This window comes from Adelges cooleyi, unplaced genomic scaffold, assembly GCF_023614345.1.
Source record: "Adelges cooleyi isolate 19-005CV unplaced genomic scaffold, UGA_ACOO_1.1 ACOO_flye_CR_arks_rails_tigmint_CR_PRNA_30, whole genome shotgun sequence".
Classification (NCBI taxonomy): Eukaryota; Metazoa; Arthropoda; class Insecta; order Hemiptera; family Adelgidae; genus Adelges; species Adelges cooleyi.
In genome coordinates, this window is record NW_026095971.1 from 15,124,755 (window position 1) to 15,138,388 (window position 13,634).

General features: G+C 26.9%; 3 protein-coding genes across 4 annotated transcripts; 1 reads left to right on the plus strand and 2 right to left on the minus strand.

Annotated features, from left to right (window-relative positions):
* Position 1: 1 nt before the first annotated feature.
* LOC126838288 (zinc finger protein 425-like) lies at positions 2-4,947 on the minus strand. Its single transcript, XM_050572597.1, has 4 exons — positions 4,488-4,947; positions 3,361-4,044; positions 2,976-3,292; positions 2-2,254 (listed from the first exon to the last, which is right to left on the minus strand). Exons 1-4 carry the CDS (start codon positions 4,635-4,637, stop codon positions 1,879-1,881), a joined length of 1,527 nt encoding a protein of 508 aa, XP_050428554.1. The 5' UTR covers positions 4,638-4,947; the 3' UTR covers positions 2-1,878.
* A 1,276-nt stretch (positions 4,948-6,223) lies between these two features.
* Positions 6,224-8,928, minus strand: LOC126838745 (ADP-ribosylation factor-like protein 2). Of its 2 annotated transcripts, XM_050573412.1 has the most exons (6): positions 8,829-8,928; positions 8,638-8,712; positions 8,218-8,328; positions 7,081-7,243; positions 6,804-6,884; positions 6,225-6,700 (listed from the first exon to the last, which is right to left on the minus strand). In XM_050573412.1, exons 2-6 carry the CDS (start codon positions 8,700-8,702, stop codon positions 6,566-6,568), a joined length of 555 nt encoding a protein of 184 aa, XP_050429369.1. In that variant the 5' UTR covers positions 8,703-8,712; positions 8,829-8,928; the 3' UTR covers positions 6,225-6,565. The 2 variants fall into 2 exon arrangements, with proteins under 2 accessions (XP_050429370.1, XP_050429369.1); XM_050573413.1 differs by lacking the exon at positions 8,829-8,928 and having other exon boundaries at positions 6,224-6,700.
* Positions 8,929-8,986: 58 nt separating this feature from the next.
* On the plus strand, positions 8,987-10,936 carry LOC126838744 (viral IAP-associated factor homolog). Its single transcript, XM_050573411.1, has 5 exons — positions 8,987-9,227; positions 9,315-9,447; positions 9,543-9,774; positions 10,163-10,368; positions 10,741-10,936. The coding sequence occupies exons 1-5, from the start codon at positions 9,222-9,224 to the stop codon at positions 10,848-10,850; spliced, it is 687 nt and encodes a 228-aa protein (XP_050429368.1). The 5' UTR covers positions 8,987-9,221; the 3' UTR covers positions 10,851-10,936.
* The last annotated feature ends 2,698 nt before the right edge of the window (positions 10,937-13,634 follow it).

Consider the following 13,634-nt stretch of genomic DNA (forward strand, 5'->3'; position numbering starts at 1 on the left):
ATTTTCAAAAAGGCAAAAAGATATTAATTTTATTATATTAATTACATTAATTATATATTATACTATAAAACAAGCCTATCAGTATTCTTCAAATATCACTCATGTTAAAAAACAATACAAGCAACTATAAATACTAGGTTTACTAGCATTAAGCATACTATTATTATATTATAGCGTATATGGTTGCCCTCATGAGTATGTTTAAAGTTTTTTAAGTAACATCAACTGCACATGATATGAACAGTGAACTTAGTTTATTTTAATTTAGTATAATTGTACATTAATAATATTTAAGTGAATAATTAGAATATCCTTTTTACTCACTAATAATAATGTAAACTTACATAATAGTAAAGACATAATCATAATACTTTCTTCTAGTGGTTATATGTTCGTTATTAAGAGTCTCAAGATTTTAATTTATATTAGTGAATAGTTATTACATTTCGATAACATATTTATATTGTTTAACATGTTTACCATTTTTTAAAATATTTTATCTCAAATGTTATAATACAAGAACCTCACAAATAGAGAAAAAAATACAATTTCAAAAAAAAAGCCTTAAATATGAGAGTTTTGTTTTGCTTGTTATGTATGGTTAAAACCAAGGGTCTGGATAAAGTTGTGAGCAAAATTTATATTTTAGCATGTATGAAATAAAATATTTTCTAAAATAAAAAAATTGATGGAATTACAATAAAAAATGTGGTTAGCTGACATGCTATTGATCTCATAAATTGTTTTTTAAAGTGTTGAGCAATATGATCAGTAGGCAGTTTTGGGAATAATAAGTTACACAGTAACAATAACTTGTAAAAGAATTTAGAAGAGTTTCAAAAGTATTAATCACCTTATCACCTTAATCTTTATACAACTAAATTAAGTCATATTTAATCATCTTACAGTTGTACCGAAAATTATTTTAATTATCTTTAATTTTACATTATACATGCCTATTACAAGTCTTTCACAATATTTCCTTGTTAAAGAAACAGTCATTCCTTAACATCATGTATAAGTGTAATTGTATATACTACAGCATTATTGATTGGTAAATGAAAATTCTTTAACACTAACATAGGTATCAAACTAATGTCTAATTAAAAGCAAAATATAATTTTCCTGTTTTAGTTAATATCCAAACAAATGACACATTCTTTTTTTTAATGTTTATAGCTATAAAATTCAAATATTTTAAACTTCTAATTTCTGAATGATTTCATAACTTACAGTGGCATAAACAGGAGAAGTTTGCATTAGCTTAAAATTTTTAATTAATTACATATTACTGATCACATAAGAACTAACCCATGTTTGCTTTGAATACAAGAATATGTTTTAAACTTATTGGATTATGTTGGTGCATGAAATACAAATATAGGTATTTTCAAAAAAATTACATATTTAGTTATAACTTATTTAAATAAAAATATTTGTTACATACAATATCATTGAAAATTATTATTTAAAAATTTTTTCAAGTAGGTACTCTTTAGTGGTCCTCTTTATATTTTTTTGTTTGTATGGAAATAGTTGGTTTTAATAACAATATCTCCAAACACCTAAGGTGATTTTATTTTTCATTAATCATTAGTTATTATTATTTATGAATACAAATAACATTATTGTTAAATAATAATTGCTATATATATACTCACATAAAAGGGACACATAATTAAATTACATAAAAAAATATTTTTTAATTAAATATCCATTATTGGTATGCAAAATAAAAATGTACTTTAACAATATTTTATGAACTAGTAAAGTATTACTTAAATTAATTTAATTTTAATCACTAAAAATTGTTTATATTAATTATAAATTATTTCTTTTAAGAATGTATACTAATAGCATCTACAAACTAAGATAAAATTAAGCTACAGAATTAAGATTATATCCATTACATTGTCCATGTTCTAAATGGGAATTTACATGATCTTTTAACTGTTCGTCAGAGTCAAAAGACATATCACATTCGTGACATAAAAATATCACTTGTTCAGGCTTGTTTATCATGTTGTAAATACACTCACTACACCTTGCAGCATATTTTAAATGCATTTTCATGTGTTGGACGTAATCATACCATGTATTAGATTCAGATAAACATTCTTTACAAAAAAATGGGGGATTTTCTTTGTGTTGCTCAGACTTGTGCTTATTCAATGTCGTTTCATTTTTCATCATAAAACAGCTTGAGCATGGAGGGGTAGAAGGTGTTATGTTACTGTCATTACACTTAGGCAATCTACAATAGTTAAAACAAATGTTAATTTAGATAATAATAAACATTAATAAAATTTAATTTAATTTATGATATATTTCAAATATTTAATATATTTGAAGACCACTTTTCTTATTTTATCAATAGTGTTTACTATTTTTTATGCCGATTCTGAATCTGAAAAAATTCTTCGCCTTTGCAATTTATTTTGAAGTTTTAATGATTAAACTTTAAAATACGCAGATTGCTAACATTTAGCAGTTTATTAATGATCTGCATTTGCGGACATTTTACTGCGATTACTGCAGTCATGACCCATTCCCCTGCTCTTCGTGGTTATTTTTATTGAATCTGTTGTTTAGTTATCTTAAGAAATTAATTTATTACAGGATTAAAAATTCATCAGTATATTAGGTATTATTTTGGGATTTATTTCGACGCTACCATACACATAAACTTAGAATGTATAACATCTAAATTAATTGCAAGTGGCACAACATTTTTTGCATATTTAAAATATGCATAAATAGATTTGTTTCCATTATTGATTGCACAAGTAAATTATTGATCTATCATTCACTATTCTTTTTTTGAAAGATGATATTTGTTTGTTAATTTAACTGTGAGTTGGAAAGCACCATTTTATAATAAAATTTTGTTGGCGAATTATTAGTGACCAAAAATCAAAAGCCAATTTATTATCATTATTTAATTTTTTAATGTAAAAGTAGTATTTAAACATTACCTGGCAAAACATTTTCTACAAGACACACATTCAGTAACTCTTAATTGACTTTGAAACTGTACAGGAAGTATATACTCTTCTACTAAACCAGCCTTAATTAGAGCATTTTTCCAAAATAGAGGTCCAATTAGTTTTGCTTCATTGATTTGACCAGTAGAATTTTTCTCATCTACTAAACTTTCTATAAGTTTTTGGTATTCTTCAGTGTTATAATCAATTAAATGTTGCTTTCTTTTTCTAAGCATATTTTGAATATCAATCCTTGAATTTTCAATAGCTTCTTGAACTGCATCTCTTTCAGTTTTTTGTTTTTCAATCTAAAAAAAAAAAAGTTTTATAATTTTAGTTTTACATTAAATTATAATACGTTTAAATATATATATACGTCTGAGTCATCATGTTCAAATTGACGTTGTTTTTTTTCCCATGCTTTTTTAGCAAAAAGAGGCCCAAATGGTTCACTATCCTTTGGAGTTTTTCCATTACGTACATTAACTTTTTTTTTTTTGTAATAGGATATCTTTGGATTAAAATCTTCATCACTGTCAGATGAACTACTCTGATATGGACGAGGCTGTCGAACAGCCATTTTGTTATGGACATCCATGTAATGGATGTAATAATTCTTTTCTCCCACAATAGTTTTGCAGCAAAGAGAACAAACTAAATGTCTTACATTATTGTGACTTTTCAAATGTGTTCTGAAATTAGCTATGTGACGAAATTTTCGGTCACAAACACGACAGTGATGTGGTTTTTCTCCAGTATGTGTTAACATGTGTTCATTGTAAGACAACTGACTTTTGCATAATTTGAAGCATTCATTACATCTTAAGTATTTAGATGGTCGTATAGACTCTTGTGGTAAAGGTTCACTAATGCTGTTAATATTACTATGATGAAATGTTTCATCATCATTATGCGATCGCAAATGTTCATCTAATTCAAATTGAGTATCATAAGATATATTACACATAAAACAGGAGTAACATTCATCATATATTTCATCTGTTTCACTCTCAGATTGTATGGATTCTGATGGATATATTGTAGTGATTTTCTGTTCAGTCTGTAAATAAAAAAATAATGTTTGAAGTTAGTTTCAATAGCTTTGGCCTAAATTCAATAAGATTAGATGTGATAAGAACTTGAACTCCTCAAATAATAGTACTAATTAAAATGTAAACAACTATAACTTTCCAAGGAAAATAGAGTACGCCATCAAATTAAGCATATAACTGAACATACAAGAATTTCAAAAATTAAACAATATTGAGAAAATATCACAAAATTGTAATTATACCAAATATGTTTTGTGAACACGGGTATAATACAACTAATGTAGATATTGAATTCATACTTGCAACTACTACGCAATATAAATTCAATTAATATTTAATTTATAAATAAATACAATGTACTCAGTAAAATAACTAATTTTAAATGGACTTAGTATGTAGGTATTATGGTTACCTAGATTTTAATGAACTGTAAAAAGTAAAATTGTATTACCGATAGCTCATCTTGTAATTTGGATGTTTTGAACCCAGACATGTGTTCTTCATATTCATTATGAATTTCTTCAGCATAATTATCGTGTTTTAGTTCAAAACTATTTCCATTTGTATAACTTTCTTTTCTTTCGAGAATCATATCATCCATAGTAATAATTAAAACTTAATATATATTTTAATTTAACAAAAATTACCTACATTTGAATTAGGTATCTGTTAAGATATTAGTTATTACAGAATGAAGACAATAATTACAAAGAAATACTATTGAATATTGATTATAATTATCAGGCCGCATGCGGCATTCTTAATCATGTGATTTGTGATAAGCTAAAAACCGAAATTTTGTAAACTCCTGTTATACTTATTACATGAGCTTTAAGCATAAAATAATTATTAAGTAACTCAAAAAGTAAATCAGAAATTTAGAAAAAGAACTGAAAAAAGATATGAATTCCAAAGTTTGTAACTCACGGCAATGACTAGAGGCCCTTAGATTTCAGGAATTGAAAATCCGTATTCAATTCCGGCAGTTTTTTATAATTACTCCTTGGACGTCCAAAGAGTATAAAATACAAAAGCATGATAATGGAAATTTAGTTGTTAACGATCACAGACATATACATATATATATATATATATATATATATATATATATATATATATGTGTGTGTGTGTGTGTTAACAATAGTAATTGTACACGTACCTATACTCTATTCTTATTCCGAACAGAGTATATGACGCAAATCGCAGTCAGCAATGGCCAATGTGATAAATTCACAATATTGAAAAGTATTTTACTAGCTGAAACGCTGCCTCTTTTTTATTCGTTCATACAACAGTCGGTCTTATTACCTTCTTGTAAAACTTACCTTTAAGTCTAATTAAAATTCTCTATCTCATAAAACACCTGATGTTTCTCTCCACTTAACCCAACCACACTTAATCCTGTTTCATATCCTTATCAAAGCCACCGTTTTGTTTTATACAAAAGTTACTAAATACTTAAAATTCCCAACCTCGCCTACTACGTGACCGCAAATTGTCATTTCTTGTTCAGTCAACCTCTTGTCCTCTTGTTTTATTTCTCTATAATTTCCACATTATAAACTGTTTCATCATTTGCCTTCAAATAGAGAGGTACTACAGATCTCTTCCTCCACTTTTCTGGTATTTTCCCCTCTACTAGAACTTGATTAAACAATCTTTTAACCAGTCTACGCTGGTTGTTAAAATATTTTTGCATTTTAGCATAAAGAAATTGTTTTTATTATTATAACATTATTAATATATTAATATTATACCCATAGAAAGTTAAATTTAGTATTATACTACATTATATACCATAATTAATTTGTATAATTAAATATAATGAGACACCTTAAGCAGAGCAAAAAAAGTCCAAAGAATTTACATAAAATAAAAATTACCTAGTATGTACAATTTATGCTTTTAGGTATTTAACCTTTGATTAAAATACATAATGATGTATTAAATAGGTATGTGTAGGTAACAATAAATAATATACAAAGCTTCGGTGTGTACAATTTTAACAAAAATAAATAATTTAATTATATTTCAACTACATTTTACCATTTCAGTCAGTTAAGTAATGATATTCAATTTTTTAGGTTGCCTATAACTTCTGACAAAATTTAAATTAATTTTTTTTTTTTTTTTAATGTATTATACATCACAAATTATAACTACATACAGATCAGTATAATACTTAAGTAGAAGTAGATTAATGAATTTATAAATATACTCATATTGTAAGGTATACAGTATACTATTAGATTATTATTCATAAGAATATCAATATTTTAGAAATAAAGATATCATTTTTTAGGAAAGTTGACCATGGCCTTTGACTTATTTGGTAAATTGTAGTCACAAATTTTTGATATTACATTTTAAATGCTTGGTTATATTTGTATTATTATTTTATACAAAACTAATCTGTAGCAATTTTATAATTACAATAAAAATTACTATATTATATTGTCAAGAGTTTGTAAGGAATGCATGATTATACATAAAACAATTAATTATAGTTACTGTTTAACTCATTAATTATTAATCTAGAGTAAATATTCTTGCGGAAATGTCACTGACCATCCAGTTAATTCCTTCTAGTAAATTTTCACCAGTATATGCACTGCAACGAATTATTTTCCAATGATGGGTTTTTATACGGTCTAATTGCAGAACCTAAAACATCAACATAATGTCAAGACAATATTTATACTGTGTTTGTAATTTGTATAAGCTTATTAGAAAGTATTAATAATATCTAAAAAAAGCAGTTTCTTACTTCTTTTATTTCTTCAGCGGATAATGCTCCCGGTAAATCTTGTTTGTTGGCAAAAATTAGTAAAGTAGCTCCTGCCAACCTCTAAAAGTAATGTCCATATTAATTATTATAAACTATTTCTATTAATGTTTTTAACTATTATAAATTATATAAATCAACTATTCAAGTAAAATAATTTTTAACATAATATACAGACTACAGTGTATAACCATGATTTCTTTGATTTACAAAAATATTAAACATATGCAATTTTTCAGATAGTTTTGAATAAAATTACCTCTTCTTCAATTAGACTATGTAGTTCAGCAGTACAGTCATTCAATCGTCTTTTGTCTGCACTATCAACTACCCATATAAGACCATCAGTACTCTCAAAATAGTTTCTCCAATATGACCTTAAAGACTTTTGACCACCAACATCCCAGACATTTAATTTATAACTAAAATTATCATAATTTATATTATTAGTTATATTATATAATATGAGGGCATAATTCTAGTTTAGCTAACTTTCGATATTTTTGAATTTGTTTCTTTCAAAATGTGTGTTTTTGCATGCTTAATTAAAATCTGTAATCAGAAATTGTCGGACTTGTATAGTTCAAAAGTTACAGCTATTTGAAGTTACAGTATATCGTTGCGCATGGCACCCACGGCGCGGTGCGGCGAGCGGCAGACCTGTCGATGCGCGGCGACGCGAATCGCAGTTTGTGTTTTTTCTTAATTTTTTAACTTATTCAACATTTAATTTGACTTTACTTTAAACCTGTTACCTCCTTCTAGACTGTAGCCTGCAAACCTAGGATTTTTTAGTTTAGCGGAGCGAAGCGACGGCGCAGAGCGAGCGCAGCGAGCGAGTGCCAAAATACTCGGTGACCTGCCTTACAATAATAGATCAGCAATATAAGGTGTAAGCCCCCATCCCAAGTAGCTTTTAAATACTTAACGTAAAAGTTTAAAAATTAAGAAAAAAACACGAACTGCGATTTGCGTCGCCGCGCATCGACAGGTCTTCTGCTCGCCGCACCGCGCCGCGCAGTGCCATGCCCAACGGTATACTGTAACTTCAAACAGCTGTAACTTTTGAACTATACGAGTCCGACAATTTCTGATTACAGATTTTAACTAAGCATGCAAAAACACACATATTGAAAGAAACAAATTCAAAAATATCGAAAGTTAGCTAAACTAGAATTGTTCCAATATGAGTAATGGTATTATAGTATGTAATTATACAATAATAAGCAGAGTTTGAATTTTATAGCATTTCTACAATATTTGTTTGCTAATATAAGTATTTTTAATGCATATTATAGTATGTCATTCTATTTTTAGAAATTCTATTAACTACAATAATCAAGGTGCTATCATATTCAAGCCCTGAATACAAGTAAAGAAATAATTTTACTGTTACTTTTTATGATCTAATGTTTTTATGTTGAAACCCAATGTTGGCTCAATTGTGTTGGTAGGTTCTCCGTTATACTTTTTCAAAATAGTTGTTTTTCCAGCATTATCTAAACCTCTAAAGAAGTATAAATGTTAAAGAATTATAACTTTCAATTGTTTGCGCCACCTTATGATAATATAGTGAAAACATTGAATTTGATTGCAAACTTTTATGTTGACTACTTTCAATATTAAAAAATGGTATTATTTATTGTTTATACTTCCACAATTAAAACAACGTATAATATATTGACTGCATACTATAAAACTTGTTTTACAAAACTCAATAAATTTTAAAATAAGGCCTGAATTAACAATATTTACTTTACCTCTTGTTGTTGTAACTACCATAATCATACTTTACAAAATATGGTCAAAAGGATACAGTATTAAGATTCTCATTTCTTTTTCCTTCTGTTTCATCTTCTTTAAAACTGTCATCAACCCCATTTTGACCGTACTTAAAATAAAGTTAAAATATAAACTATTTTAATAATTTTAAGTATAATAAATAGAACAACAATAATACGGTTAGTAAAATATAATTTGATTCAAAATAAATAATTTAATTTTTACCATATCTAGTGAATTTAGTAATTTATTTACATTTTACGCTCTTCACTCTTGATAATGTTATCTAATTTTTCTTTATTGTTATCAAAATAAATATTTTTAACCTAAAAATGAAAACAATATTCATTTGATAGTTGATACTGCCTACTGATCTGAAGTTAGTATGATATTTATAACAACGCTAATGACAGTTTTTATTTCTTTCACTCCATATATGGACTGGAGCCTTATCTAAGTATTCAGTAATCAGTATTAGCGCTTATATAGCAATTAGCAGTTCTCACAGCACACTACACAGTTACCACTTTGCTCAAGCCACTATAACTCTCGAATAGCGCAACGACAAATAATTTTTTTAAATATTAATTTATTGTTAATTTTTTAATAACATTAATTATGCAGGTATGTTTATGTATTCTCTAATTGTTTTTATATAAATTATTAATTCATAAAAGTAAAAACTGTTTTGTAAATAAATAATTTTATTAGAATCCTAATGAGGACACGGAATGGAACGATATTTTGCGAGCCAAAGGAATATTACCCCCAAAAAAAGAAAAAGAAATAACTGAAGATGATGTCATAAACCTAGTAGAACAGACTGTTCGAGAAAAACAAAATGGTATTTTTTAAGAGAAATTTTTTTTTAAAATTATAAATTAAAAATAATGTTAAGTATTTGGGTATAGAAAATTGTCTATAATATTATTTTTCCAGGAGTGAAGAAAGATATGGGTGATATGTCTCTTGATGAATTAGATGAGCTGGAAGATGATGAAGATGAAAGAGTTTTGGAAGAATATCGTCGACGTAGGATTTCTGAATTAAAAGAACAAGCTAAAAAAGATGTTTTTGGTGAAGTTATAGAAATCAATGGTCAAGATTTTGTAAATCAAATTAATAAGGCAGGATCAGGAATTTGGGTGGTTTTACTTTTATACAAACAAGGGTAAGTATCGGGGATAAAACCTCAATAAATAGGATTATTTCAAAATTATTGATTTTACTGTTTTAAATGTAATACTTAATTAAGTAGATATCTAAATAAGGACATTGTCTAAACACATTATTTTTTAATTCACTATTTGAGAAAAAAAATGTTGGGAGTAACAAAATTATTTAAATTTTGTTTTGTTCTAAAAAAAATGTGTTGTATAAAATATTTTTTAGACACTTGTTTTTAAATGAAACATTTGTAAGATCTATAAGGACCAGATTAATGGTTTTTATGATCCAATTATTAAACATACTATCCCTGGTAACCTTGCAAAATTCACTTTTTGACTTTTTTTTGTGAAATTTGAATTTAAACTAAATTATTTATTTGTTTATTACAGTATTCCAACTTGTGCATTGATGAATGAATATCTAAATCATTTAGCTCGTAAATTCCCAGCAACAAAATTTGTCAAGAGTATTTCAACAACATGTATCCCAAATTATCCTGATAGTAATTTACCTACTATTTTCATCTATTTTGAGGGTGATATGAAACATCAGTTTATTGGACCTCGAATGTTCTCGTTAACAACAACTCAAGATGGTAATTATATTAATGTGTTAACACTTTCATCATTCATGGATTGAACTATTAGTATGGTAATTTTCGGATCTATGTTATCATTAGCTTAAATTTCAAACCCATTGAAGGTTCTATATTCAGAGTCTCTAAATCAGAGCAAAGAAATAGGTATTGTCGTGACTATACTTAGTGGTACACTGAGTATTATCGCGGCAGTATTTCTCTGAAAATGAACTCTGCAATGGGTTCGAATTGTTAACTAACTAATGACAACATAGGTAGATTTGACAAAGATTCAACTAATGGTAACTATATTGATTATATTCTTATTGACTATATGTAATAATTATTGAGTTATATTTTTCTGTAGTATAATACATTTTTTTTTTTTAGAATTTGAATGGATGTTAGGTCAAGCTGGAGCAGTAAAGACTGCTATTAAAGAAAATCCCAGACCAAAGGCCAGAGATGTTATGTTTGATAATTTACTCTCAAATATGTAGCTGACTAAATTATAAATTATCTTTAAGCAATGTTACTTATATTTTTCAGATCAATAAATAGTTGATAAATGATGATTGTCAAGATATTAAGTATTTTATTTGTTTATATTATTTAATTCTACTCAATTGAAATGAGAAATCTTTTTGGTTTTTGTCCATTTAATATGTATATTTTTCTTTTAATTTGTTTTTTGTTAAAAACAATTATAAAAAATAATTTATTAAGCATAATATTTTTTAAATTTAATTCATGATGAAGATACAATTTTTTAAGTACAACTTTAAAACATTAAAAATGTTGATTAAGTGTGAACAATTTTTAACGCAAAAAAAAAATGATACTTATTTAATTGTAACATAATATGCTGGTATGAAGATGTATTATGTATAAATTTATGTATACCAATACATATGCAATTGTAAGCGTTTAGATGTATGGTCAAGGTAATCAAACACTTTTCGTCCGATTTTCATAGAAATTATGTCAAAAGATTTATCAGGTTCTGCTAAGTGTCATAGGCTATTTTTAATTTTTTTTTCCATGCTTTAATCCAATAAATATATTAATTAACAACCATAATAGATATATTTAACAACATAAAAACAAATGTATATATGTGTGAATTTCTTAGTTTATTGTTTCCAATTAATTTAAACTTGATTTTGTGTATTTATTATAATAATAATAATAATAATATTCTATATTACGGAATCAACTCCATTTACAAAAATAGTATAATATATATAATAATAATAAATAGTATAATAATAACAGGTAGTATAATATAATAAATAATGAATAACATATGCTACAATAATTTAAAAATAATATGCATTTATAAGTCTTAACTAATTATCTATTTGACTTTAAATATGACTTGAGTGTATCAGTATTGACAAAATTAAAAAAATCAATATCGGCTGTATTACTTGCTGCCATTAATATGTTTATAGGCGAAGATTTAAATAATTTTTTGGGGGGCTGGCGTTATTCTTCCTAAAATAACCCACAAGGGCTTCACACCACCGCATCATTACTTTGATGAGTGATCAAATAATTTTGGGTGGCTAAGCCCGCTCTCCAAGCACCCCCCAATCTCCGTCTAGGGTATTTACCTCCATTTTTCATTGTCTACCATTTATTTTCAATTGATGTTCCTATTGGCTATTACAATTAATTATTATTTATTGTCATAGAAAAAATTAAATAAGTCAATAAAGAAATGTGTAATGCTTGCAAACAAATTCGTTAACAAAGAAGTCGAGCTCATTCTGCAATATAGTAAAATAAAAATAATTACTCTCAATCAAAATAATATTGCATCACGAGAAATCCTAAATTTACCACACTCTCCTTGGCAGCCTAAAAAATGTCCATATTTATAAATAGGACGCTTTAATTGATTATGTAAATGATGCTCATGCTTATATTGACAATATGGTATAATTAGTAAATATTGTCTGGCAATAAAATGGTCAAGCCCCCGGCCTTTGATGTGCAGGAGGAAAAGTTTTGTTGGGCGAAATTGCTGAGTAATCGGAACCCTTGAAAAGTCTCAGTGGTACTCATTATCATTGTAAACTTTTTCTCCATAATATACGGAAGTATAATTCTTCTTTCCAAATGGCGTCATTCGATGCCACAGAAGTAAAACACATGCCTACATTTTAAATTCAAGGTCAACGTTATCATGCAGTTGGTTTGGTTCCCTATTACCAAGCAATCATGAAGAACCAATATTTTTACAAATATATTTTATGGAAAATTGAGAACTAGAAAGACTGTTTTCTATGTCTCTTTATATCAACAAAAATTCTATATAATTTACAAGCACCTCTACAAAATATAAATTCATATGTGCAAGGCTCCAAAACTGCTATTGAATCAATATCACTGAACTCCACTGACATTAAGGTGATCATTAGAGCTGATTGAGTACCATCTGCTTGGCAGCACAGAAGTCGTTTAAATGCGCCACAATCTGATGAAGTAGCGGTACGGATTGTTGTTCAAGAATTCAATAAAAGAGACATTGTACTTCGAGCAAGAGACAATATACCCTTGAACGTCGTTCTTTCAATATTCCACACGCTCATCCTTCTAATCCTAGTTCGTACTGATATTTTCACGTGAAAACACATATTAAACACATAAATAATTTTTGGAAATGTTGCCTACTTAACACTCTTTGATTTGGAGAACGTTATATTCCCAAATGTATAGCATTATAAACTGACTACGCAGAATTTTTTTATCTAGCCTTGTTGGTTTTAAATCAAAATAATTTTCTAACATAAACATGAAAAGGACAACATATTGGAAACAGTGGCATATTTTCTAGAAACTTATAACGGATTTAAAAAAATGATAAATACCTTTTTCGAACAGCAAGTATTAATAGAATATTTAGTAAAAGCAACTTTACATTTAGTGGGTCAAACTATTGTTTTATAGTTATTCAAAATATATATTTTATTATGCCCTATTTTAACTATTCATTTTTTCTATGCAATAATTGATAAATAAGTAGGTTCCAATTTTGTAATTTATTAACAACTTTTTAACACAAGACCTTTTCTTTTATTATTACTATTTGAGAACAAAGTGATGTAAGAATCGAGAATGAATACATTAATTTTAATTTTTGACTTATAATAACCTCCTCCCACTCTAAAAAAATATATAGTTGCTCTCACTTGTACATGGTATTTAACATTTTAATTTTTAATACGAGATTTATTATAAAACTCAATGACAGTTTCATCGTTATTAAATATTAACCC

What these genes read in the sequence shown, in the direction of transcription:
- LOC126838745 (XM_050573413.1), bottom strand. Translation starts at nt 8,702, where the DNA reads ATGGGGTTGATGACAGTTTTAAAGAAGATGAAACAGAAGGAAAAAGAA. An exon ending in GAAATGAGAATCTTAATACT is followed by an intron (nt 8,329 to 8,637) that starts GTATCCTTTTGA and finishes ATACTTCTTTAG; the next exon opens with AGGTTTAGATAATGCTGGAA. An exon ending in CCGCTGAAGAAATAAAAGAA is followed by an intron (nt 6,701 to 6,803) that starts GTAAGAAACTGC and finishes TTGATGTTTTAG; the next exon opens with GTTCTGCAATTAGACCGTAT.
- LOC126838744 (XM_050573411.1), top strand. An exon ending in TTACTTTTATACAAACAAGG is followed by an intron (nt 9,775 to 10,162) that starts GTAAGTATCGGG and finishes TGTTTATTACAG; the next exon opens with TATTCCAACTTGTGCATTGA. An exon ending in GTTAACAACAACTCAAGATG is followed by an intron (nt 10,369 to 10,740) that starts GTAATTATATTA and finishes TTTTTTTTTTAG; the next exon opens with AATTTGAATGGATGTTAGGT.
- LOC126838288 (XM_050572597.1), bottom strand. Translation starts at nt 4,637, where the DNA reads ATGGATGATATGATTCTCGAAAGAAAAGAAAGTTATACAAATGGAAAT. An exon ending in TTGAACATGATGACTCAGAC is followed by an intron (nt 3,293 to 3,360) that starts GTATATATATAT and finishes TTTTTTTTTTAG; the next exon opens with ATTGAAAAACAAAAAACTGA. An exon ending in TGTAGAAAATGTTTTGCCAG is followed by an intron (nt 2,255 to 2,975) that starts GTAATGTTTAAA and finishes TAACTATTGTAG; the next exon opens with ATTGCCTAAGTGTAATGACA.